The 27394-nt window shown below is 43.1% G+C and overlaps 1 protein-coding gene and 3 long non-coding RNA genes across 4 annotated transcripts; all 4 read left to right on the plus strand.

The window, feature by feature from the left end:
* Nucleotides 1-2724: 2724 nt before the first annotated feature.
* On the plus strand, nucleotides 2725-3549 carry LOC133711783 (uncharacterized). The gene is made up of 2 exons (XM_062137875.1): nucleotides 2725-3361; nucleotides 3527-3549. The coding sequence occupies exons 1-2, from the start codon at nucleotides 2725-2727 to the stop codon at nucleotides 3547-3549; spliced, it is 660 nt and encodes a 219-aa protein (XP_061993859.1).
* A 298-nt stretch (nucleotides 3550-3847) lies between these two features.
* On the plus strand, nucleotides 3848-6702 carry LOC133713107 (uncharacterized). The gene is made up of 3 exons (XR_009847785.1): nucleotides 3848-4821; nucleotides 5375-5453; nucleotides 6425-6702. It is a non-coding gene; the product is annotated as an uncharacterized LOC133713107 (long non-coding RNA).
* Nucleotides 6703-10850: 4148 nt separating this feature from the next.
* On the plus strand, nucleotides 10851-13672 carry LOC133713112 (uncharacterized). Its single transcript, XR_009847787.1, has 3 exons — nucleotides 10851-11825; nucleotides 12379-12457; nucleotides 13429-13672. It is a non-coding gene; the product is annotated as an uncharacterized LOC133713112 (long non-coding RNA).
* A 6858-nt stretch (nucleotides 13673-20530) lies between these two features.
* LOC133712876 (uncharacterized) lies at nucleotides 20531-23056 on the plus strand. The gene is made up of 3 exons (XR_009847643.1): nucleotides 20531-20808; nucleotides 20892-21215; nucleotides 21890-23056. It is a non-coding gene; the product is annotated as an uncharacterized LOC133712876 (long non-coding RNA).
* The last annotated feature ends 4338 nt before the right edge of the window (nucleotides 23057-27394 follow it).

The following is a 27394-nucleotide window of genomic DNA, read 5'->3' on the forward strand; positions in this document are numbered from 1 at the left end:
AAACAACCCAAGTCAATCTTGTGAAATCATATATCAATGAATAAAACAAAATAACGCATTCCAGAAAGGGTTGAATGTTTGGAAGGTCCCCATAAATCCGAATGAATCAATTCAAATGGCATTGTACTAGAATGAAAACTGGAAGGATAGCTAGACCTATGACTTTTAGCTACAGCACAAGTCTCAAAATGCAAGTTAGACTCCTTTATTCCAAAAAACAGAGAGGACATGGACTTCTTCATAACTCCAAAGGATGGATGGCGTAAACGGCGATGCCAAAACCACAACTCATTCAATTGATCAGAACTCAATGTGAGGGTAACAGGGTTTTGCAGACTTGGCGGTGCTTGTGTCTGTCCTGCGTACATGCAATCCAAGTGAAACAGTCTCTTCCTCAGGTCTCCCTTGCCAATTATCACCAGAGTGCACAGATCCTCGTTTTTCCTGAGTTAAGGAAACATTACCCTTGGTGAGATCCTGGCCCTCCACACCGTAGAAGTCCGGTTCTTGCTTCGGGACTAATTGAATTATAGCCTTGCCTTTCTGACCGTTGTTACCACCTTTCCACCCAAAGTTATTGGAGTTGCATCTCATAAGCTAGGGACATTGACTCTTGTAGTGACTAGGATTTTTACAATAGTTACAAATCACCTGATTGTTGAATGAAGCTGCTCCCTATTATAGTTCTGACCCAGTTGGTAACCTTGTTTGTTGGACCGATACTGAGGATTTCCACCATGAGGAGACAAAGTCATGAGTGGGGAAGGTGTGGTCTGAACTGTCAAACCAAAAATTTCAGTGTGTAGATTCTTTGTGGCTGCCTTGTTGGATTCATCTTTTTCGTATGTAGGCAAAGGCTTGCTCCAAAGTTGGTGGAGTGGTAAGGCGCATCAACTCATTCTTTGCGCCCTCCCAGTGTGAATCCAAACCACCAAGAAAGATGTGGATACGCATCTTATCTTGCTCTGCTTGGTATGTTTTGATATCAGCTTCACACGTCATAGGATTAGGGTGTCTCTTATCAAGTTCTTGCCAAATGGTCTTCAAGCTTGCATAGAAAGTTGCAATAGATTGTCCACTCTGAATCATCTTGAAGGCTTTGTAGTTTAATTCATGAATACGAGCAAAATCACTCCCATCATAATAAGTAGCAGCAACAAACTCCCATATAGCCTTGGGAGAATCATAATGCGCAAACAATTGCATCGCTTCTAGAGTCATAGCTTTGAGAAAAATCCCCGTCACATTGGTGTTTGCCGTATCCCATGCTTCTGCTTTTGGTCCTTTAATGGCTTTGTGATGCTACCAGTAACATATCCCCACTTGCCAATCCCTTGAATATGGATCTTCATAAGCCTCTGCCATAGCTGATAATTGGTGCCATGAAGTTTAACACCAAAGCTGGAGTTATCAGTCACGTTTTGAACAACAACGACATCACGAGGAGTAGAAGAGGAGCCTTTGTTTCCTTCTTCATTGAACAATGAATTAAGGGTACGTCAATTCTCATTCCATTTTTCCTTCTTCAACCAGCAAATTTCAACAAACACAAAGGGAGGAGAGGCTGACGGTGAGGTATGGAAATTTTAGGGTTTTAGGGCGAAAGGAAAAGAGGACAAATACAATTAAAGGACAAACTCTCAAGAAGTACAAAGACAAATTTGCAGCGGAAACAAATGAGACAGAGTCCAAAGAATCTCTGCTCTGATATCAAGTCAAACAAAACAAAGGCAAAGAGAAAGTTTGAGAATTTCTGATGTATTGATATTCTCCAAAGATGGAGAATATCAATACAAATTAAAAAAAAAAATTCTCCAAAGATGGAGTACATATAGAAAGTATACACAATCCTAATAGGAAACTAATTACACTGTGATATTTTCCTCCTTAAATACATAATATTCTCCTTAACTATACAATTCTAATTATACTACAATTCCTACAATTATAGAGAGTGAGTTACGCCACCAGAATATTTGCATGATGGGCTCTGTTTTTGGAGAAATCATTCAATCATTCATGCTAGCAACTTTTTCCAATTCACGAATCATCTCGGAAGATGACTTCATAATTTGACTCCTTCGTTCTACAAATAATCTCTCAAAGATCACAATTGCAAAAATTAATCAATGGTATGGTCATCAAGAGTCTAATGAGTGGATTGTGGAGATGCTTGAGGAGTTATTTTCTCCTGATGAAGTTGCGTTGATTGTTAAGATACCGCTAAGTGTGCGAAACCCTCCTGATCGGATTGTTTGGCATTATGACAAGCGTGGGATTTATAGTGTCAAGAGCGGATATCATGTCACTAGAAGACTGTCCTCTCCTGTTTTTCAAGCATCTACCTCGGCGGGACAACCAGTCTTGATGGCGTTCTGGAAGAAGCTCTGGAAGGTACATGTCCAACCTAAGGTACGTTCTTTTATTTGGCTGTTAGTGTGTGGAATTATACCTACCAAAGAAGCGTTGAGTAAAAAAAGAGTCCAACTTCCAGAGTTGGTATGTGTTCTGTGCAAATGTGAGGTAGAAACTGATTTACATTTATTCAAAGACTGTAATGTGGTAGCATGCTTTTGGCTATTCGGTGCACTTGGTCTGCGAGCAAGGAATCATCAATCAGCTTCTCTTCGTGCATGGATCTTAGATATGGTGGACGTACTTCCCATGCAACAGGTGTGTACCTTTTTCATGTCTCTGTGGACCATATGGGTAGAAAGGAATCAAATGGTATGGAATGGGAGCACATTTAATCCCATGCATGCTTCTGCATGGTCAAACCAACTTCTTTTGGAATACCAACGTCTACATCCAATTAAGGAAGCAAGGCAGCCTAGGAGAAGGGAGAAAACAAAGTGGGTCTTCCCTCCCAGAGGCAGGCTCAAGTTGAATATTGACGGGTCATTCCAGCGAGATGGGGACCGAGGTGGCATTGGTGTTGTTGTGCGGGATTCCAGTGGTAAAGTTCATGCCACATGGTCCAGGCTTCTACCAAATGCAGGTTCTGCATTTCAATGTGAAGTTGAGGCCTGTAGGGCAGCTTTACTCCTAGCTATACACCAAGGATGGCGAGAGATCGAAGTTGAGAGTGACTCGTCGGTTTTAGTAAATGCTATGAATTTCCAAGGAGAGGACAACTCAGAGGTTAGTCGAATTATCGATGATTGCAAAGATTATGTACATGCTTTTGATGCTATTGTAATTCGACATATCTTTAGAGAAGCAAATAGTGTGGCGGATAGACTTGCCCACTTTGCTAGCTTAGGTCAGGTTACTGATCTATATTTAGGGGAGGCTCCTGATTACTTACAGGATGTCCTCTATGAAGACTTTTGTAAAGCTTCTACAAATGCTCGGGGTACAGGTATTACGTCCCCCCCCCCCCCCCCCCCGATGCGTCAATCTATTTTAAATAATAATATGGGCGTGGGGATGAGCCTCCCAGCTTGACTGGGTTCCAAACCCCTTTTCAAAAAAAAAAACTGTTGGTCTAAGATTGTGCATAAACGTTGTTTTATAATTAACAAAGTTTCCGAATCAGCAGATTCCTAACTATAAAGAGCATAAAATAAATAATGAAACTACATTTAGTGTAGTGCGGGGGACACTCACAAGAACAAGAGTATCTCTCAATCAACATGTTCCTCTGTAAATACCTCTTCAAGCCTTCCAAAAATTGACATTTTAAGCTCATTATTACATAACAACGTAATTAAGTTTATATGTGTAATACCCCGAAAAAAATCCAAATTAATTTCCGTGGATTTTTAGAAATGATTTCACAATAGTGGGAGCGAGTACGAGGCTCGGAGAAGTTGTGGAATTAGTTCGAACGATTAATTTTCGAAAACGTACGTTATTTAGGGGCACGCGAAAATCGACTTTTTATATGTATGGAATTTGGGAAAACTCCCTTCATGAAAGTTGTAGAGCTCGTCGATACGATCGCGTGCATATGTAGAACGCAAAAATCGGAGTTCGTATGAATTAGTTATGATTTTTTGAAAAAGTTTCCAATTTAGTATAAATCTTCCATTTTCGGAAATTTCCGAAAATAATTTCAGAAACTTCCAAAAATGGAAATTGAGCTGCAGCCCCTCCCCCGACCGGAAATCGCCTTCGATTTTCTTCCGGCTATTTCTTCCTCCTCCGGCCACCGATCCTCACCAAACTTCTTCCATTGGCTTCGTATGGTCCTTGCGCACCTGTCTGTGGCAGCCTTGCACGGTGGCGCGGCCTGTAGCGGCGGCGGCAAGCCCGGTCCGATTTGAGTTCGATTTTAGTCAACGCCGGTTTTCTCCTAGCTCCGGCCACCAAAACTTTCGATCCTTAGCTCTATGAACTCGCCTCAACCTGCTGATCATCATACTAGAAGGATCGCACCTGGAGTGACCGGTTTCACGTTCGTCGGAGCTCGGTAAGTTTTCAATCCGAAACGAAAATCTTTCGATCGGTATATCTCGAGCTGTAGTGCATCGTTTTGATTGATTCTTTTTCCAGTGGGTTCCCCTTGATGTTATTAACAACTCTCTAGAAGGCATCGAGGCCTGAAATTGAAGCTTTGACGTCGAAATCGAGCCTTGCCGGATTCTGCAAAATTCTGGAATTTTTCCGACCACCGAAGCTTTCGATCGGTATATCTCGAGCTACAGACCATATTTTTCTGTGATTCTTGAACCAGTGAGTTCTTCTTGAGTTTCTTAACAACTCTTCAGAAAGAATCGAAGCCTTAAATTGACGTTTTTACGTCGAACTGGAACTCGCCGTTTTCTGCAGTTTCTCGCCGGTTTCTGGAACATTCCGGCCACCTTCATACTGTTCAAGGTAATTTTCGACCCCTTCTGGTCATTTTCAGACTTCGTGTTAGTTATGAAAGTTGTTAAGCATGATGAGAGGAAGAAGAGCAGCCCGGCCCCGACACCATTGGTGGTGGTCGGCGGCGGCTCTGCCACTAACTCCGGCGGCCCTTTCCGGCCACCTCCGGGGATCAAAAATATGGTTTCTGTACATTTTCAGATTCTATATTTCAATACGATCATTTCGATATATTATACGCAATTTTTGGATATCGTATGATTAAGTTATGAATTTTTAAGTTTAGATCGATTTCGATCGTTAGATTTGTGATCTGTGAAGTTAGGACCGTCAGATGGACTTGTAGTTTTGATATGATGATCTTATGACTGTCCCAGTGGCTTTGTGTGGTCATGGGCGAAGATCCGACCGTTGGATCTTCGTATAAATGCAAAACAGTGATTAGGAAGGCGATCCGTGAGGATCCGACCGTTGGATCATCATTTAATTTCAATCCGACCGTTGGATTGTCGTTTGATTATGTTTTTGAGTTATTGGCTAAGTTAAGGTCATGTTTGATTAGGTGATCGACAGTTTGATTTGGCGGACGATTCGTGAAATTGTATTTTGAGCTGTTAAGAAGACGCAGCGGGAATTTAGAGGTGAGTAAACCTCACGTGGTTCATATTACGAACCGAATAAATTTAATTACCTTATTTTGTCGTAATTGCGTGAAAATATTTATGGAATAAATATTTGTTTTAAAATCATATGGACTTGATCAACTACGGTCCATGGGTAAGTAAAATGATTTTTACGATACAAATGAATTTCTCGGTTTTATTGCATGTGAACTACAGTTGATATTAGTGATTATCCCTGAGCGGATAATTACGTATATATATATATTTACGTGATTATATGTGAATGGTGTGACATTGAAGAGTGTGGAAATTGGGATGATTAAATTATTATGAATTGACATGTGACTTACCATATTTATATGTGATGAACATGATTGATGAGTTCTTGTTAATATTCATGATTTACATTGGAGGATGTATAGAGTTAGAGAATGTAAGGTTCTGAGGATGAGGTGTCCGAAGTTCGACGGTTAAGGATAACCGGAGTGTTTGTGTGCTGAGGACGGGGATGTCCAAGGTGCGACGGTTTATTATTAACCGAAGTTGTGTGCTGAGGACGGGGATGTCCAAAGCGCGACGGTTTATTATTAACCGAAGTATATGGTGCTGAGGATGGGGATGTCCAAAGCGCGACGGTTATAGTGTTAACCGAAGTATTTTTGCCGTTGCTTGACCCTAGGCCAAGGTGTCAGAGGTAACGAGGCAGTTAGAGCTCTAACGTGTTATTGGGATGGACCAGAGTGGTGTTATGTGGGTTGGGTGTTTGCAGGACCAGTGTGGTGTATTGTGATTTGAGGATTGTGAAAATGTATTCCTTGTGGTTTTCCATGAGTGGTTTGATGTCTCTTTGCAGACGTAATACTGTTGAATTTTACTTGAATTGTAATTTAATAAATCAATAGTTCTTTCTTGTTTACTCATACTGGCTGTAAAAAGCTTACCGGGTTTTGTGTTGTTGCAACTCCCGGTACACTATTCAAATTGTGTAGCGGGTAATCTTACAGGACAGGAGAACCAGGACGGTGATCGTGCGGTTAGAGCAATGATTATAGTTTTACAGCAATTGTAATAGTGAGGCGAGTTAAGCTCATTTGAGCCTTACAATTTGATTTGGTGGGAGTGTGCTGTAATAAATAACTTGAGGAATTGGGTTATTGTAAATTTGAGAGTTGTGAAGTGTGGTTGTTTGTGAGAAAAAAATTCAGGATGTTAGTTGTAATTTGTTATTATTCATGTTTCGGATTTGAATTGATTATTCAAAATTCGGGGCGTGACAGTTTGGTATCAGAGCGTAAGGTGCATATTTGGTGATAATCAGTACTCCCCGAGTGATGGCCCGTCTGCAGCGGATCCCCATCATATACTCTTCGGTACTGGTATAATCATTGGGTATGTCTTAGTATGGGGTCTAGACAGTGTGTAAGTCCGTAGGACGGTAGAATGGCCTGGTAGGTTCGTTTTAGAATAAGTTTTGCTTCCGTGAGTTGCAATCTTCGAGGAATGGAAACCTCCGGATTTAACTCTGATGAGTCGGTGAGGATTGTTTATGGAAATGAGTTTCTTTTGGATGTTGAAGTGTTTGGTTGAAGGCATGATGTGGACCTATGCACGTACCTAGTGTGGATACGAGTATTAATGGATAGAAAGTTTGTATTCTTAAGTTGGACGTACATATGTTTTTGGATGAGATGTACATGTCAAATAATAGATATCTTGTTTTGTAACGAGATGTCTTAGTGGGGTTTTGGTAATTGGCATGGGTGATGTGTTTTAAGTGACTCTGAGGCAACTATGCTGACTTTGTGTGAGATTGAATTCTTAGTGTAGACTAAGAAGGTTGTGTGGTGATTCTATATACACTACGTGATGAGCTTTTAGAAGGAAACGTTATGAGTAAAAGTATGGGTTTTTCCTGATGTCTATAGAAGAATTGTGCATATGGCAGCCTTTGTGGCAGTGCTTGTAGTGCTTTAGTGGTAGTTTGTGTGATAAAGAATTTTTTGGGGGCTAGATAAAGCTAGACCTTATCTTGATTGTATTCTAAAGTGGTAGGACACCTGTAAGCAGGGATTAGACGATCCATTGATATCGTGATAGGGTTTTGTGTAGGGACAGGATCCTTATATGTAGACAGTTGATGATGAGGTGGAGGCTTCAGAGGTTGAGTTGCCTGTTCCACCTGTAGTTGATGTGATGGATGTTATTCTCGGTTTGAAGTCGTGAAAGAGATTGAGAATCTAGGAGTAGTTGGAAGGAGAATTGATTTCACGAACTCAAGATGATAGGAGTGTGAGAGATTATGAGACAAAATTCTCAAGACTATATTGGTTTAGGAGATAAATGGATGCAAAGAGTTGACCATAAAGTCTCAGCTGGGGCTGGATACTTCCCTTTAGCATGACGTAACCATTTAATAGAACTTGTTTTGGTTAGGGTGTTAGCCATTGAATAGGATTCTTGACTTATGTGGAGCTTGTGAGTAGTGTTGCGGTTAGGGAAGAGATTGTTGTGGTTTTCGAGCTTAGTGATGTAAATATGGAAATACTTATGTTACCTCTAAGGAGGGTAGTGGAGTTTGTTATCGAGGTGATACTAGGTTTGATACCCATATTAATGGCGCCTTATTGGATGACACCAACTAAACTTAAGGAGTTGAAGTTCAAGGTGAGAGTTTACTTGAGTGGAGATTCGTTAGAGCTAGTACTTCTCCATGGATCGAGATTAGGGATACCTACTAAGACATGACGTACGAACGCGGAGAAGAAGAAGAATATAGTTATATCTCATCTTTAAGGTGAAGCATGACCATGATGAGATTTGGTACTAAGGATATGTTAGTGTTCTAGTTCTAAAGATCACGAGTGTAAGAGGTGTTAAGTTTGGCGCTCTATAGATGTTTTTGAATAGGAAGTGTTTAGCTTTATTAATCCCTGACTCTAGCGACGAAATTGTTTTGTGTTTGGTTTGACTCAGATGATGCTAGCTAGACTTCTGTGTGACTTAATTGATTGTTAGGTTTTGATTGATTGTTTGTGATATATCATTATGAAAGAGGCGTGCAGCAGAGTTGGCGAAGGTTTTGAAAGAGCAAGGAGTGACCAAGGTTCGACCCTTGGTGTCGTTGTTGGTTTGTTTTAAAGAAAAGACTACCACATTCATTCAGTCTTATTACAAACCAGAAGCAAAATAAAGTTATTGTCCAACGAAAGTAAAAATGCAGAAAAAGAAATACAATAATTAAATGATGAATTGTTTTTACTTCTTCCCCTTTGATTGGGAAAGCTCAGCAATCTCCTCCCTGAGTTTGGTGACTTGATCATCGACCTCTTCACTGCCGTGCGAGTCACTACTAGTTGAGTCACAACTGGTTGAGTCAAGAGCTTCCCAAGGAACATGAGGAGCGGTGCGCGGGCGAGTGGCAGCCCTCTTGCTGGTTTCAGCCTCAGGAGGAGGGTCCTTATGGAGTGACGCAGCAACGTCCTTGCAAGGAAACCCAGGAGGATGACCTTGCATGTTATTGACCTCCTGAGCAAGCTTGTTCATGGCGGTCTGACAGCTGATCAAAGAAGAGTTCAGGTCAGAGATGTAATCGATCATGCATGTGACTCGCCAATCCGTCACCGTAATACCATCACGGAGAGAGGAACGCAGAGCATCAATTGAGTCAGACAAGCTTTCCAGGGTGGCCACAGGTCGAGAAGCCCGAGCAACCGAGGAGGAAGGGGACTCGCTAGGATGCAGTCTGGGAGAGCGACGAGGCAGAGGAGGGGGACTGCGGCTACGCTCACGTATAGGACGATGGTCCCCAGGACGAGTGAGGCCAGCGCGAGTGGCCGCTTGACGACCTTCTTCTTCTAGAGAGAGAATGCGGCGTTGATTGACGCCCATGTGAGAGGTAACCTTGGTTCGAACCATGAGGAAAGAGAAGGAGAGAATTGAAGAACGGTGATGATGAGTGTTTAAGAGAGATTGCTGTTAGAAGGATCGAAGTTGATGAAATGGTGTTGGGGATTTGAGTTTATCAGATGGAAGAAGAGATTTGAGTTATCGGATGGAAGAAGAGAATTGAGAGAGAATGGCTAAAACTCTGGGGAAATTTTCTTTTCTTTTGTGTGAACAGTCTCTTCCCCAGAATACACCTATTTAAGGAACAAGGCGTACAAATCTCCACCGTGGGATGGACAATCTCAGAGATTCAAACTACGCGTTGGATTAAAGTCGCCCTAAAACACGGAAAAGTTGTTGACGCGTGGAGGGCGCGTGAGGGAACCGAACGAATCTCGAGGTGCTGTGCCAGGCAAGCTTTAGCCGAAAGTGAATCTGATTTCCGTAAAGCACGGAAAAGATAAGTCGTGGCAGGTGGACCGTGCAAGGCTTGTCTCGGATCAATGCCCTTACTGTAGTTGTGGGTGGAGGCCCGATGGGCTGGATTTCTGAAATAGTTTTGGAGTAATTTTGGGCCGGATTGTTGAAACAGTTTGGTTTAAATAAAAGGATTTGTATGGATAACAATGAGAGCAGCTTGTGCTCGAGTGGTTGAGAGCGAAGTTCTTGAACAAGAGGTCTGAGGTTCGAACCTTGCCTCCTACAAAAAAATTTTCTTTTTTTGGATCGTGTATATGCTCGGAATACGGATGTATATACGGACAGTACAGTATACATGACAGTATGTAAAGCTTCATACTGTAGCCGAGTCGAGCCGAAGGTTGGTGGGCCGAGTTTTCAGCCCAAATTGGTTTGGGCCGATTCGAATAGCAGTTGGTTCAGTTTCTTTGGCCCAAACTGCTAGCCCTAGTGCTTAGCCCAAGGATTGAGCAAGCCCAAGTCATCATCACTGGGTGACATAATTTATTGGCGTGCTTTTGGGGATGATTTGTTTTGTGTGATGCATCTCTATGGTTGTGAAGAGTGGTGCATGCTTAAGTTTTACTATGGAGATTTACCGTGATGCTAATTGAGTAGCGAAACACTTTGTGGGAGTGTTTACTGTGCTTGTATGCCAGTACAGAGTGATGATCTATGTGAAGATCTATGTGAGGATCTATGAGATGATCCATGTGACGATTTTGTGTATTTGATGTGGAGTGTTGTTGAACAGTTGTTGTGTGAGTTTACGTTTGTGATGAAAGGATTTAGTGGCCATAGAAATGTATTTTTATACAAAGGGCTGAGGCTTTGTAGATTACTACAGATTTGGAAAAGATGGAGATTCTATGGTTAGGTCAACCTTAATCAAGAGGGATTGACTTACGCTCAAATTTCGGGACGAAATTTCTTTAAGGAGGGTAGATTGTAATACCCCGAAAAAAATCCAAATTAATTTCCGTGGATTTTTAGAAATGATTTCACAATAGTGGGAGCGAGTACGAGGCTCGGAGAAGTTGTGGAATTAGTTCGAACGATTAATTTTCGAAAACGTACGTTATTTAGGGGCACGCGAAAATCGACTTTTTATATGTATGGAATTTGGGAAAACTCCCTTCATGAAAGTTGTAGAGCTCGTCGATACGATCGCGTGCATATGTAGAACGCAAAAATCGGAGTTCGTATGAATTAGTTATGATTTTTTGAAAAAGTTTCCAATTTAGTATAAATCTTCCATTTTCGGAAATTTCCGAAAATAATTTCAGAAACTTCCAAAAATGGAAATTGAGCTGCAGCCCCTCCCCCGACCGGAAATCGCCTTCGATTTTCTTCCGGCTATTTCTTCCTCCTCCGGCCACCGATCCTCACCAAACTTCTTCCATTGGCTTCGTATGGTCCTTGCGCACCTGTCTGTGGCAGCCTTGCACGGTGGCGCGGCCTGTAGCGGCGGCGGCAAGCCCGGTCCGATTTGAGTTCGATTTTAGTCAACGCCGGTTTTCTCCTAGCTCCGGCCACCAAAACTTTCGATCCTTAGCTCTATGAACTCGCCTCAACCTGCTGATCATCATACTAGAAGGATCGCACCTGGAGTGACCGGTTTCACGTTCGTCGGAGCTCGGTAAGTTTTCAATCCGAAACGAAAATCTTTCGATCGGTATATCTCGAGCTGTAGTGCATCGTTTTGATTGATTCTTTTTCCAGTGGGTTCCCCTTGATGTTATTAACAACTCTCTAGAAGGCATCGAGGCCTGAAATTGAAGCTTTGACGTCGAAATCGAGCCTTGCCGGATTCTGCAAAATTCTGGAATTTTTCCGACCACCGAAGCTTTCGATCGGTATATCTCGAGCTACAGACCATATTTTTCTGTGATTCTTGAACCAGTGAGTTCTTCTTGAGTTTCTTAACAACTCTTCAGAAAGAATCGAAGCCTTAAATTGACGTTTTTACGTCGAACTGGAACTCGCCGTTTTCTGCAGTTTCTCGCCGGTTTCTGGAACATTCCGGCCACCTTCATACTGTTCAAGGTAATTTTCGACCCCTTCTGGTCATTTTCAGACTTCGTGTTAGTTATGAAAGTTGTTAAGCATGATGAGAGGAAGAAGAGCAGCCCGGCCCCGACACCATTGGTGGTGGTCGGCGGCGGCTCTGCCACTAACTCCGGCGGCCCTTTCCGGCCACCTCCGGGGATCAAAAATATGGTTTCTGTACATTTTCAGATTCTATATTTCAATACGATCATTTCGATATATTATACGCAATTTTTGGATATCGTATGATTAAGTTATGAATTTTTAAGTTTAGATCGATTTCGATCGTTAGATTTGTGATCTGTGAAGTTAGGACCGTCAGATGGACTTGTAGTTTTGATATGATGATCTTATGACTGTCCCAGTGGCTTTGTGTGGTCATGGGCGAAGATCCGACCGTTGGATCTTCGTATAAATGCAAAACAGTGATTAGGAAGGCGATCCGTGAGGATCCGACCGTTGGATCATCATTTAATTTCAATCCGACCGTTGGATTGTCGTTTGATTATGTTTTTGAGTTATTGGCTAAGTTAAGGTCATGTTTGATTAGGTGATCGACAGTTTGATTTGGCGGACGATTCGTGAAATTGTATTTTGAGCTGTTAAGAAGACGCAGCGGGAATTTAGAGGTGAGTAAACCTCACGTGGTTCATATTACGAACCGAATAAATTTAATTACCTTATTTTGTCGTAATTGCGTGAAAATATTTATGGAATAAATATTTGTTTTAAAATCATATGGACTTGATCAACTACGGTCCATGGGTAAGTAAAATGATTTTTACGATACAAATGAATTTCTCGGTTTTATTGCATGTGAACTACAGTTGATATTAGTGATTATCCCTGAGCGGATAATTACGTATATATATATATTTACGTGATTATATGTGAATGGTGTGACATTGAAGAGTGTGGAAATTGGGATGATTAAATTATTATGAATTGACATGTGACTTACCATATTTATATGTGATGAACATGATTGATGAGTTCTTGTTAATATTCATGATTTACATTGGAGGATGTATAGAGTTAGAGAATGTAAGGTTCTGAGGATGAGGTGTCCGAAGTTCGACGGTTAAGGATAACCGGAGTGTTTGTGTGCTGAGGACGGGGATGTCCAAGGTGCGACGGTTTATTATTAACCGAAGTTGTGTGCTGAGGACGGGGATGTCCAAAGCGCGACGGTTTATTATTAACCGAAGTATATGGTGCTGAGGATGGGGATGTCCAAAGCGCGACGGTTATAGTGTTAACCGAAGTATTTTTGCCGTTGCTTGACCCTAGGCCAAGGTGTCAGAGGTAACGAGGCAGTTAGAGCTCTAACGTGTTATTGGGATGGACCAGAGTGGTGTTATGTGGGTTGGGTGTTTGCAGGACCAGTGTGGTGTATTGTGATTTGAGGATTGTGAAAATGTATTCCTTGTGGTTTTCCATGAGTGGTTTGATGTCTCTTTGCAGACGTAATACTGTTGAATTTTACTTGAATTGTAATTTAATAAATCAATAGTTCTTTCTTGTTTACTCATACTGGCTGTAAAAAGCTTACCGGGTTTTGTGTTGTTGCAACTCCCGGTACACTATTCAAATTGTGTAGCGGGTAATCTTACAGGACAGGAGAACCAGGACGGTGATCGTGCGGTTAGAGCAATGATTATAGTTTTACAGCAATTGTAATAGTGAGGCGAGTTAAGCTCATTTGAGCCTTACAATTTGATTTGGTGGGAGTGTGCTGTAATAAATAACTTGAGGAATTGGGTTATTGTAAATTTGAGAGTTGTGAAGTGTGGTTGTTTGTGAGAAAAAAATTCAGGATGTTAGTTGTAATTTGTTATTATTCATGTTTCGGATTTGAATTGATTATTCAAAATTCGGGGCGTGACAATATGATTCCATGTTATTTGACTCAAACCTAATGAATATGAATAGGAATTCAATATACAGCTAGATAGGAGTCTCAACCCTAATTTCACCAAGAGAAATAAAATGCCTCAAAACCTAAAGGCACGACTCATATAATAGGAGATGATGGAATTGTCTGTAGTTGTTGACTTGACCATGTTGAAACCTGCAAACCTGCTGGTCTTCTGTACACTCTGCAATACTGGCCGGTCCTTATCTTCAAGCAGCTTTAATTAAGTAGCTTTGACTGAATAACTTTCTTCTCCATTTCAAAAATCCTTCCCATCCTCTCGTCTTTTATATATCTTCATTCATCCTCATGCGACCCACACTACACCTCACCATCTCCAGAAACAATTGTTTGCCGCAACTTCTCTTTCTCTTGCAAATCATGCGTTTTATCTTGGATTTAAGCCCTGAGAAATGGACTATCTATTAAGCTAGGATCACAAGTTAAGATATCTCCATCTGGTATTTCGAGATCACTATATGGATCGGAGTTGAGATATCTCCATCTGTAAATAGGATGCTTCGGTAAGTTCTTCTTGTTATCTGTCAGTCTTTGCAATTTGGCTTTTCTCAGTGACCGATCAGAATTTCTCAGCTTAGTAGCAACTTAAAACTTTGTAGTTACTTTTTTCTTGGTTTGAAGCATCATCTTTTATACCTGTTATATATTGTTTGTTGTATGGCTTTATCTCCAAGTATATAGGACTTGGCTTGCTATATGGTTGACCCATTTGAAGAATTTTTGGGAATTGACTATTCTGTATTCTTTCGGTTATTTGGTTTTAGGACCTCTTTAATTTTCGTTTTAATTCTTCTAATTTTGGTTTCAGAGGGTGCATGCCTTTGATATGGTGATCGGCATGAGGGAGCACTAACGCTACCTCCACCTACGCTACCTCCACCGGTCTTACAAGCTCCAGTCTAGAAGCCTCACCTAAGGTGAATATAGTGGGGGCTTCCTCTTGATTATTATCCTCTTTGTGCAACCGCATGAAGAAGCACAACTCTCCCATGCATCGGCATTTTGAATATTCTCAAGTTAGTTTTGGTCCGGCTTAACATGGTAATATAGTGGCCTTTGCTTTCCCTCGAGCATTTCACTGACTGATTTCCAGTAGCACCCTAGCTAGACATCCATTTTCTTCAAAAGCCTCTATGTTTTGTGAAAAGAGATTTTCCAAAGTGAATTATTCCTCTGGTCTTGAACCTTTTTTCTTTTTTACCAGCAGTCACGTACGCAGCTTGCTCTAACAGAGCTTCAGACAGGTCCATTGGTGTGCTCTATGACCTCTTTCGCCCAAACTAATAGACTATGTTACTTGTCGCTAAAATCAATTCAAAAGGCTATGAAATGTTTGTATACTATCATACTATATGTGTAAGGGTATTGAAGGTTAAAAACCAATTTTTCATGGAATTGTGTACGATTAGTGTCGAAGTCGGAAATTATATGATCAAATGTTTAGGGTCAAATTCGGCTAAATCAAATGTTGATCGAGGCTTGTATGGACTGTGTACCAAATCACTAATTGTGTCTAGCTTTTGCATTCCCGCAAGGTATGTTATTATATATGCTACTGGATATATTAATTGGTGTCGAGTGGCATTAATGTTAAAAAATCAAGGTTAGAAATTACCAACAACTTGATCGAGTACTAAGCCAAGATTGAATGACATGATGCCGAGGATGATGGTTACATGTGAAGTCCTTCACAAAATATGCAAATGAGAGGCAAGCTCTCTAATTAATAGCAGGAAGATTAAATATCAATTTCACCCAATTGATTTAGATTCACTTATCACACAGGTTATCAGATTAGTGCCATACTATGCGAGTTGCGTAATATTTTGCTTATCTAAAAAAGCCCAAAATTTCTCAAGGAGTGGATTACTCTGAGGTTAGTCGGATTACAGATGATTGCAATGAATATTTAAGTGAGTTAATTTGATGCTATTGTAATTCGACAAATCTATAGATAAGCAAATAGTGTGGCGGATAGATTGGCTCACTTTGCTAGTTTAGGTCATGTTATAATTTAGAGAAGGCGCCTGCTTTCTTACAGGATCTCTATCAAGATTCTTGTAATGTTAATAGGAGCACTAGGGGTACAGGTGTTATGTCCCCCCACATGCAACGTAATGAAATAAATAATAATATAGGCGTGGGGATGAGTATACCAGCTTGACTGGGTTCCAAACCACCCTAAACCCTAAAAAGGCTCAAAATTTCTCACACTACTCTGTCCCTATTGCAACACGTACTAATAAAAATAGAACATACTATGGGGTTACTTTGCACATTGAGTATTATGCAGAATAAATAACAAGTCGTGCCATATTTGCGTGTTATTTTGTTTATGTTGGTAAATTTCAGATTGCACATATGTCTCACTAGGTTCAAATCTTGTTATCATCTTGTGTTTATCGAGATTTGTCACGTTTAATGTGACAAGTTTGTTAGACTTGAAAACATATTATACCTCTATTGATCTTGACTTGTAAGGGACAAGAATCCAAACCCTAGTGGATGAAGCATGATCGAGAAAGTTTTTCTTTTTATAACTTTTGTACCAATGGGGCTTTTCAGGTAGGTGCAATTACTTTTACTACGGTAAAAATTTTGAGCCTTAAAAGTAAAAATTTAGTGGGCTGGTTTATAGTTCGAGTCTTCGAGACTTGGATCTCTTCTCTTCTCATCTTGAACTGTATGTAAACTTGCCATTCGTGTCATCAACAATTAAGGTTCAATAATGGATGTCGATTGCACCAAAAAGCGAAGACCACCACCAAATTGGTCTGAGCTCCAAACTGAACTATTAGGGTTCATCACGACAGAGCTTGGTTTGGTGGACGTCATACGCTTTAAAGCCGTATGTTTGCACTTCTTGGTTCAGTGAGCAGCCAAATCTTACATCTCTTCCCCATGTTACAACGTCATGCATCAAACTCCGTTACTCATGATTCCTAGCAGCGATGAGAAGAATCTTCATACTCGCCGCTTCTTCAACCTCGCAGAGAACAAGCCTTACACTCTCGAAACGTTTTCGGAGATTTTGAGGATGCTCGGTGGCTTGGTGCATTGGTTCCTCGCATGGGTGGCTAGTAATTATGGAGAGGAGAGGAAAACCTCATCTTTTTAATCCGTTCTCTGGAGATAGGATTGAACTCGCATTGATTTGGACTTCTTACTTTACCGAAAGAAAAATTCAACCCGGCTTCTCCAATAGAACCACTTGCAAGGGTGTACTTAAGGATTATATTATTGGTAAAGCTGTCACTTCTTCTAACCCGTCCTGTAACAAGAACTTTGCTGTTGTGATTTGCACAGCAAGAAAGGAAGACTTGCATTTTGGAAGCATGGGGACAACACATGGACCGACATAGGAGATGAGTCAAAAGAATACTACCGTGATATTATGTTCCATAATAATGACCATTTATATGCATTGGCACGCGACGGTTCAGTTGGAGTTTGGGACTTGACGAAATCTTTTCCAACAAAAGATTTCAGCCTTTTGTAGACCAGTCGGAGATAAAAGATTTTCCTGTCCGAAATTTTCTGTCCAGAATTCTTTGGTGGAGTCATCAGGTTGCCTTTTGTTTGTTCAGCGATTTATATTGGGGAACGAGGAGGAATATAATTAAGCATTGGGTTGATCATGAAGGCAAAGCTACTTGTCCCTATAGTAGTACCCTGCACTTCCATATCTGTAAATGTCCCTATAGAACCTTGCACTTTCATATTCTGTAGGTTGAGTTCCAGTAGCAAAGAGTGGGAGAAAGTGGAATCTTTGCATGATCGAGCTTTGTTTTTGGGTAATAATCATTCAGTGTTGGTGTCTACCAGCGACTTTCCTGAATGCCAAGAAAACTCAATTTACTTTACAAATGATAATTACTTTGACATGCGTTTGAAATACTATCTTGATGATGAACATAATTATGGGGATCATGATCTTGGAATATACAACTTAAAAGATAATGTCGTCAAGCCAATGCCATCTTACCAATTCAGTAAGTGGACGATTGATGATCTACTACCCTTCTGGATTGTTCCTAATCCTTGGCCTTCTGCGGTGAGCTATGGTGCACCATCATCGTCCTCCCTATCATGACCGCAAGCTTGAAAAGACTCTTGGATAACTCGATCATCTACAAGTAATTATTTTCTTGGTTACTTTGCATTTGCATGCTTTTGCGTATTTAGGTAGAGTCGTAGAGATATGCTAGCAACTTTTTTTTAACAAATTTCATTTGGTTCATCTCGTAAGATAACTTAATGATTCGACAACTTAATATTTTTGTTTGGCTCCAAAACCAGTTGGCTTGCAAACTGTCTCTTTTGAGCGAGTGATTGCGCAGGCGTGCCAGCACCGCGGGGTGCAGTCGTTGGGGTAGTCCCTTGACCTGACTTCTTCTTCAAGCGCTGTGGACGAGGAGAGCACCAACCTCGTCACAGGGTTCTTCTCTAGCCTTACGGATAAGGACTTTTGCCTTACGGATAAGGACTTTGGTTGTGGTCTCTTGCGTTCACCGAATCGATACTTAGTGTTGTAGACTAAGCAGAGCAATCACTGGGAAGTTGGGAGAAGCACGGGTTGCGCTAAAGCGTGACTTTAGCTTCGCTGGGTTGCGAGGGCGTTACCCTTGCTTCGCTGGTAGTAACGGTGGCGGTTGCGCTCGCAGTCCGCTCGCTGGGAGACTGGGACTGGAAGTACGGTCGCCGGGTTGGTCTGGTGATGCTGACAGTCGGCTCGCTGGGAGACTGGGACTGGCGCACGGTCACCGGGTTTCAACAAGGTTGAAGGTTTGCTCTGGGGAGGCTTTGTAATCGCTAGGATTGATTGATATGAGAGAGAGGTCCTTAATCTGTCCTCGAAACCTGGTATATATACCTAGGGTTTCGACCGCTCCTTGTCGTAGAAGGATTATTGACTGGAGTTTCCTAGTCAATCTCTATTACTTGATTCCAATAGGACTTTGCTCTCCTCATGGATTCCGGAATAGGCGGAGTTGTAACCCAAAACCAAGTATGTTTATTTTTGGGCCGCAGGTATCGGCCCGCTGTGCTAGATCCACTGAAGGATATTGCCAAAATTATTTTTGGGCTCAAACATTGCCCCCCAGGCCTCGAAATCAGGCCCATGAAAGTGTAACTGATTGAAGGGGACTAAAACGACGCGTTCAACGCTTGAAACGATATCATTAATGAGGGTCGCGTCCTTTCGCTTGCGAAAACGCCTTTCTGTCGCATCATTTCCCTCACAAAATCTCTTATTTAAATCCGCAGCCACTTCAGACCTGTCACATCAGAAACTCTTTTAGTCTCCTAAACCCAGAAACCCTCTTTTGCACACATCCTTCTCACAGAAACCCAGAAATGGCTCCCCCGAAAAAAAATGGTTATCGACCAAGAAGAAGAACTGAATGACCAGGCTGCACGCTCTTGGGGAACTGGGATTGGAGCCAGCCTGATTCTCCAGACCACCATCCAAAGACCTCTGCTCCTCCGACTTTCGAACCAACATGCCGGACTGGGCCCAACGCCGCGAGATGCTTTCCCGGCCGACGCCGTCGCCTTTTATGGTCTACCTGTTCGTCGCCCCATCCCCGTCCTCCGAAGGACTCCTGGGGATTTTACCAGTTGGAGTGCCCCTAACCATCGATCAAAAATAGGGCATTGGCCATCCTCCATCAGTGCGGAAGAGCTTTCTTGGTACCGGGAAGCACGCGCTCGAGATCTAGCCCGCTGGAACGCAGCAGGTATCACCCATACTATCGATCTTTGTTTTCGTCTTCCGCGCGGTGGCAATCGTTCGCCACTCGCTGCCTTTCTTTGTTTCTGGAACACTGCTACCAACACCTTTGATTTTCGATTTGGCCAAATGAGTGTCACTCTACTGGACATTCTCACCATCACTGGCCTACCCATTGATGGTGAACCCTATCTGCATGGCCAATTCGACTCTGATACTTTCACCTCCACCATGGCCCAACATGGTCGCGGTGCCCATAGCAGCTCCTATCCGCGGTGGCTGGCCTATTACCGCCAGGAGCACAATGCGACTGGCGGGATTGCATTCTTGGAGTACTGGCTCTGTAAATTTATTTTCTGCACTTCCTCCTGTAAGCCCACTGGTGCCTGGACTTCTCTGGCGACGGCCCTCTACAACGGCCACCGTGTGGGACTAGGACAACCAGTATTAGGTGCCCTCTACCGTACTTTGTATCAAGCCACAATGCATCCCTTTGAGACTAGCATTTCTGGCCCCTTTTGGATCCTTGACTTCTGGATTCAAATTTACTTTCCATACTTTCGTCGCGACGACATCCCATTACTTCCGCCTACTGACCAACTCTTGGGTCGATGGCTCTGTAATACCCCGAAAAATCCAAATTAATTTCCGTGGATTTTTAGAAATGATTTCACAATAGTGGGAGCGAGTACGAGGCTCGGAGAAGTTGTGGAATTAGTTCGAACGATGTTATTTTGAAAACGTACGTTATTTAGGGGCACGTGAAAATCGACTTTTTATACATACGGAATTTGGGAAGACTTCCTTAATGAAAGTTGTAGAGCTCGTCGATACGATCGCGTGCATATGTGGAACGCAAAAATCGGAGTTCGTATAAATTAGTTATGATTTTTTTGAAAAAGTTCCAATTTAGTATAAATCTTCCATTTTCGGAAATTTCCGAAAATAATTTCAGAAACTTCCAAAAATGGAAATCGAGCTGCAGCTTCGTTCCCCCGACCGGAAATCGCACCTTTCCTTCTCCAAGCCATATCTTCCTCCTCCGGCCACCGATCCTCACCAAAATTCTTCCATTGGTTTCGTATGGTCCTTGCGCACCTGTCTGTGGCAACCTTGCACGGCGGCACGGCCCCTAGCGGCGGCGGCGGCCCGGTTCCGATTTAAGCTCGATTTTGGTCAACGCCGGTTTTCTCCTAGCTCCGGCCACCAAAACTTCCGATCCTTGGCTCCATGAACTCCCCTCAACCTGATGATCATCATACTAGGAGGATTGCACCTAGAGTGACCGGTTTCACGTTCGTCGGAGCTCGGTAAGTTTTCAATCCGAAACGAAAATCTTTCGATCGGTATATCTCGAGCTGTAGTGCATCGTTTTGATTGATTCTTTTTCCAGTGGGTTCCCCTTGATGTTATTAACAACTCTCTAGAAGGAATCGAGGCCTGAAATTGAAGTTTTGACGTCGAAATCGAGCCTTGCCGGATTCTGCAAAATTCTGGAATTTTTCCGACCACCGAAGCTTTCGATCGGTATATCTCGAGCTACAGACCATATTTTTCTGTGATTCTTGAACCAGTGAGTTCTTCTTTAGTTTCTTAACAACTCTTAAGAAGGAATCGAAGCCTTAAATTGACGTTTTTACGTCGAATTGGAGCTCGCCGTTTTCTGCAGTTTCTCGCCGGTTTCTGGAAAATTCCGGCCACCTTCATACTGTTCAAGGTAATTTTCGACCCCTTCCGGTCATTTTCAGACTTCGTGCTAGTTATGAAAGTTGTTAAGCATGATGAGAGGAAGAAGAGCAGCCAGGCCCCGACACCATTGGCGGTGGTCGGCGGCGGCTCTGCCACTAACTCCGGCGGCCTTTTCCGGCCACCTCCGGGGGACAAAAATATGGTTTCTATACATTTTTAGATTCTATATTTCAATACGATCATTTCGATATATAATGCGCAATTTTTGGATATCGTATGATGAAGTTATGAATTTTTAAGTTTCGATCGATTTCGATCGTTAGATTTGTGATATGTGAAGTTAGGACCGTCAGATGGACTTGTAGTTTTGATATGATGATCTTATGACTGCCCCAGTGGCTTTGTGTGGTCATGGGTGAAGATCCGACCGTTGGATCTTCGTATAAATGCAAAACGGTGATTTGGGAGGCGATTCGTAAGAATCCGTCCGTCGGATTTTTGTATAAATTTGTGAAGATGTTAGTAAGGACGATTCAGGAAGATCCGACCGTTGGATCTTCGTGATGATTTTTGGAGGGTGATCCTAAAGGCGATCCGTGAGGATCCGACCGTTGGATCATCATTTAATTTCGATCCGACCGTTGGATTGTCGTTTGAGTATGTTTTTGAGTTATTGGCTAAAATAAGGTCATGTGTGATTAGGTGATTGACGGTCTCCCTTGGGTGAAAGATTTCGGTGTGTATTGTGTTGAATTGAAGACGCAGCGGGAATATCGAGGTGAGTAAACCTCACGTGGTTCATATTACGAACCCAATACAATTAATTGCTTTATTTTGTTGCAATCATATGAACTATTGTTGGTGTTACTAGACATTCCTGTGTGAATGTCTGTATATATATTATTACGTGAAATAATATGTATTGTTGGAGTTGTGTTGAGTTATTGTTGAGAAACAATATATTGTGAGAGGTATTGAGTTTATTGTTGAGAAACAATATATTGTGAGAGGTATTGAGTTTATTGTTGAGAAACAATATATTGTGAGAGGTGTTGAGTTTTATTGTTGAGGAACAATAAATTGTTGTGATCTGTGGAGATCACTAGGTCACGAGGTGACCATGGCATCTATTAGTGAATCACGCTCTCGTACCGGGCTGGTGGTTATTAATAGTATTAAATCATAATCACGTCTGTGGCCGGACGAGTGGTTACGTTCAGTTAGAGCTCTAGTCTGTCTGTCAAATGTGGAGTGACCTTATGAGTGAATTTGAGAGTAACTCATAAGTGTCTATATATATGTGGTAACCTTATGAGGGAAATTGAGAGTAACTCATAAGGGTCTATATATATATATGAGTCTGTCTGTTAAATGTTGGGAAATCTTATGAGCTAAATTGAGAGTAACTCATAAGTGTCTATATATATATATGGGTCTGTCTGTTAAATGTTGGGAAATCTTATGAGCTAAATTGAGAGTAACTCATAAGTGTCTATATATATATATATGAGAGTGAGAAAGTAACGTGGGTTTGTGGTGGTCTTGTAATTTAATAAATCAACAGTTCTTTCTTGTTTACTCATACTAGCTGTCAAAAGCTTACCGGGTTTTGTGTTGTTGCAACTCCCGGTACACTATTCAAATTGTGTAGCGGGTAATCCTACAGGACAGGAGAATCAGGATGGAGATCGAGCTGCGTAGAGTAGCTGCAATTGTGTCGATCTAAATTACTTTGTGAGGTGTATTATGCTCATTTAGAGCTTTACAATATTGCTTGTGAGAGTGAATTGTAATAATGAACTCGAGGTTTCGAGATTTGGAGTTTGTGTACCGTGTGGTGAGGTTATATTGAGAAAAAAATTCAGAACGTTTATTTGATTAGCCGGTTTAATTCATGTTTCGGATTTGAATTTATTATTCAAAATTCGGGGCGTGACAGGCTCAGTCGCGGCGAAAGGTACACATCCCCTCCTTATTTTGAGTGCTTCACATACTTGTACTTACTGCACGAGATGCCGTACTGCGACTTAGTGCTGAGTAGAAGATTCCCAGCTCCGCTTGAACATGGATTCCTCCCTGGCGCCTCTCGCTACAGTGATCGCGCGCGCTTGGCTTTTTGCCGCTCGATCTCCTGTTCCGACATCAGGATTGCCGCTGACGAACTCAGTTATGAGCTCTACGCTCCCAACCATTTCGCTCGTCAACTTGGTCTTGTCCAATTAGTGCCATTCCCTCTATATGATGCTTGGAACTACAACACTTCTTGGCGTAGAATTGGGCCCCTTTCTGGGCCTCCGCCAGCACAAAGCACGCTCGCGCTGGTTGATCTTCCTGACTGGGCCAAAGAGATTGACTCTGTGGACGCGACTGAGGAAGGATATGATGCATGGTGGGCAGAAGTCTCTGTTAACTGCTGGCGGCAACAGCACGATGAGGTATTCGCTGCCATCTTCGGGGAACTGCGATATCCCTACGCCGCCGACGTTGATCAACTTGCTCGCATCCCTGAAAACGCTGCACAAGCTCCTCCTCCTGCTGCTGAACCAGCTCCGCGACCCGCGCGAGCCCCACGTCAGGCCCAAGCTGGTATCGTAATCCGCGAACCCCTTCAAGAGGTAACTAATCTTGACTCATGTTTTGTCCCTTTTGTTCTTTTATCCCTCCCCCTTTAAATTCAAACTTTGCTTTTCCAGGGGAGCGCGCCACTTTCTGGCAGTCGCGCAACCAACGCTTCCCAAGCCGCTGGCCAGTCTGGGAAGCAAAAGGCAGTAATGATAGAGCCTGAGGACAAAGAATCCTCCTCTGATGATGATGACATGCAAACGGTAAGAGCCCTCTGTTTGTACAAGTCATGCTTCCTTTACGAGTCATACCTAATCCCCTGCCTCTAACAGATCGCTGCTCTCTCGGCTCGGAAGCGCGGTCGTTCTGATCCTCGAACTGACCTGTGGGCAGAAGATGAACCAATCGCTGACCGACTGGTAAGGCACAAGCACACTAAGCACTTGTTAGAAATTTCTTTTCATTCTGTGCGACTCTGTAACAATCCTCGTTTGCAGGTTCGCCACAGGTCCTCGAGACATGCTGAAGAAGGATCTTCAACTGTTGGTGAAGGCACATCCGCTTCCCAAGCTCCAGCGCCAACTGTTGTGAACCACTCTCCACCTCCTGCGGGCGCTGTAGATAATGCACAATTGGCCTCGATACCATTGCAGATCATAGATGACAGCTCGCCGGAGGCTGAAAATAGAGTACTGCTACTGGACGCACCTCGCGAGGAACCAAGCGACGTTCCTGTCCTGGAACAGATAGCGCCTGACTCAATTCCTGTTCCCAGCGAAGCTAACCCAGAGACAATGCTCGCGATCATTGTGTATGAGCCCCCAATCGAAGAGGTATTCCCCCTAACCAACTATTTCATCATTATTTCCTGGTTCAAGTATTCTGATAATGTCTTCTTCCAGGTTCCAAACGTCGTTGGAACGACTGGGGACGATGTAATCGGAGCAGTAGAAGCAGAAGCTGCTGAGCCTGTTCCTAACGTGGTTGATCAGGAACTTCCTCCCCCTGCCCCCCAAGTCGCTGAAGCTGAAGAATTGGAAGACCTTCCTGAACCAGCGCCGGAGGTACCTGAACCAGTGCCAGAAGTACCTATCGCTGAACCTCCTGAGGCCCCTGTCGCTGAGCCTCCTACTCCCTCTACTTTGGAAAGGTTAGCTCGTGTACTTGAAGTGACCCCCCCTGGGGTCGTAGATGAAGTCAGAGAAGGCCTTCGCCGCTTCCTGGGCCCTGATATCTTGATTCCTGGTGCGCCTGTGAGGGTCTTAGAATACTTGAAGGTGCTCCTCCGCGAGGGAGCCATCACTGAGGAACAATTCCAGGAAATCGATCAACTGTTGCAGGGTCTTCCACAAGGGCTCAACGAGCCGGCAGTCGCGAATGCGCAGGCCAGGCAGACCGAAATGCATTATCAGAACCTTACTCAGCAAACGGAGACCGCGCGTGACTACTTGGGTGACCAAGCTAACCTCATCAGGGACCTGACGCTTGAGAGGAACCACTTGAGGTCCCAAATTCAGGCCTTTCAAGCCCGGTTAACCGATGTTACTGCTATGCTCGTTCATGCAGAGCCTCAGTTGGAACAACCCCTCGCCGCTCTCGAGACGCTATCCCAGGAACTGGCTCAGGCACGCGTGGCAGCCCAACAAGCCGCACAAGCTGCTGCGGACGCCAGTTTTCGTTTGAACGAACTCTTCCTTCGCCTGACCCATGCAGGCCGAAGACTTTTGGGCCCCTAGAATTAGGCCCATATTTTGTATGAACAATATTATTATTATTATTAACTTACTATTTAGCCCACTTTGCTTGGCCCAAATAATAACTTATTCTCTCAAACGGTTCAACGCTTTAAGTTGCCTTTATTGCTCTAAAACCGTTTGAAAAGATTGAAAAGATAATCTCGAAACGGAGCGGTTACCTCCTTGGAGACTGCCCCCACTTTCCACGCGCTTTCAATTACCTTCATTTCCGAGATCTTCGCATTTAACCTTGTTGATACGCTCATTGATCACAGTGAGAATATCACAACTGCCCATCGTATGGTTGAGGCCACTGAGACTGGCACTATAAATACCTGCACTCCGGGGAGAAGATATACACAAACGAATATGGGTTTCCCAGAGATAGCCACAAAATCTCTACTTCTCTTCCTCCAGTTTCTACGATCTTCTCCTCACGATATTAGCCTTAGCCTCGAATTCCTAGGCCTTATGGCTTAACCTCAATACCTGGGTAGGTCTTATGGCCTAAGCTCAGGTCCAACCTCATGTCTTTGGTCTCTGGAAGTCACGGTGAAACCCACCGGCTTCATTTAGACTGAAGAACATGTGGTGCTCCCTCCGCGGCGGAACCTGATTCTGAGGGGTCTCCTCTCTCAGATTGCCCGCGTGGAGCAGGAGGAAGAAGGGCGGAAGACCAATATGGGTCGCCTGTTCTTGCTCCGTCGCCTGCCTCCAGGGTCTGACTACGTGACTTATTATTTTCCCCTGGAGGTAGATGTGGTTGTGAGTCGCGCTTCTCTGTGAAGACCATCTCCATCCCGGAGGGTAATCCAACCAAAAAGGTTGCGATGGATTATTTCCTTCCTTTTGGTCCGGTACAGACGGTAGCGGCTGCAACTCAGAGCAGAGGAGGCATGTGGGTGAAGAGAGGGAGAGTAGGAATGCCCGAGCACAGCCCCTTTGCTGCCACAAGATCCAGAAACTCTCAGTAGATCTGTAACTTTATGGTTTTTACTCTAAGCCACTTCTGGCCTTGTAAACCGCAAATGTAATTATTTTGATTTGCACTTTGTACTGCTTTTGGCCGCAAAGCCACTTTATGAATGAAAGTTTTTAACACTTTTTGCAAATCAAAGTATAAAATAAGGCCTCAGGTATAGGCCATTACATGCATTCTTAACACCATAATGTCAAAGAAAAGAAACATTGAAATTGAAAATTATTGAAAATTTTTTGAACGAAAAGCCTCAAATAAGGCCTGAATGTATAGAGTGTTGCCCCCCTAGTATGCGTAGGTGAAGCAAGTACAGGATACTAAGGCCACAGGAAAGGCCTGAATATGGATGAAGCGAACCTGGGGAGACTAAGGTTGCCCCCCTGTCTGAGAAGAAGGTTGATCCGGTGGATCGTCAAACTCCCAAACACTAGGGTAGTATTTCTTCAGGAAACGCCCGTTAATGGGATTGCGGTGGAGGTCGCCATCTAAATCTTTGAGGTGAAAGGCCCCGCGCTCCAGAATGCGATGAACAACGAAGGGTCCTTCCCATCGCGGAGTCCATTTACCGCGACCGGTCAACTTCTCGCCAAAAGGAAAAACAGCCTTCCAAACCAAATCACCCTCTTTGTAACTACGGCCACGTGTCCTCTTATCATAGGAGCGAGCAATCCTCTGCTTTTCCAAAACTAAGTTGTCCAAAGCTACCAAGCGTTGCTCGCTGAGATCCTCGTGTTCTTGCCACATCGCCTGAACATAATCTTCCCCGATCAAATGGTGCTGATCTTGGACGCGCAGAGACTGGACGTTGATTTCCAACGGTAAGATGGCATCATGACCGAACATTAGCGCATAGGGGGTCGTAGCAGTGGGATTTCTCTTGGAGGTACGATAAGCCCATAAGGTCTCATACAACGTATTGTGCCACTGTCT

Source organism: Rosa rugosa, chromosome 5, assembly GCF_958449725.1.
Source record: "Rosa rugosa chromosome 5, drRosRugo1.1, whole genome shotgun sequence".
Classification (NCBI taxonomy): Eukaryota; Viridiplantae; Streptophyta; class Magnoliopsida; order Rosales; family Rosaceae; genus Rosa; species Rosa rugosa.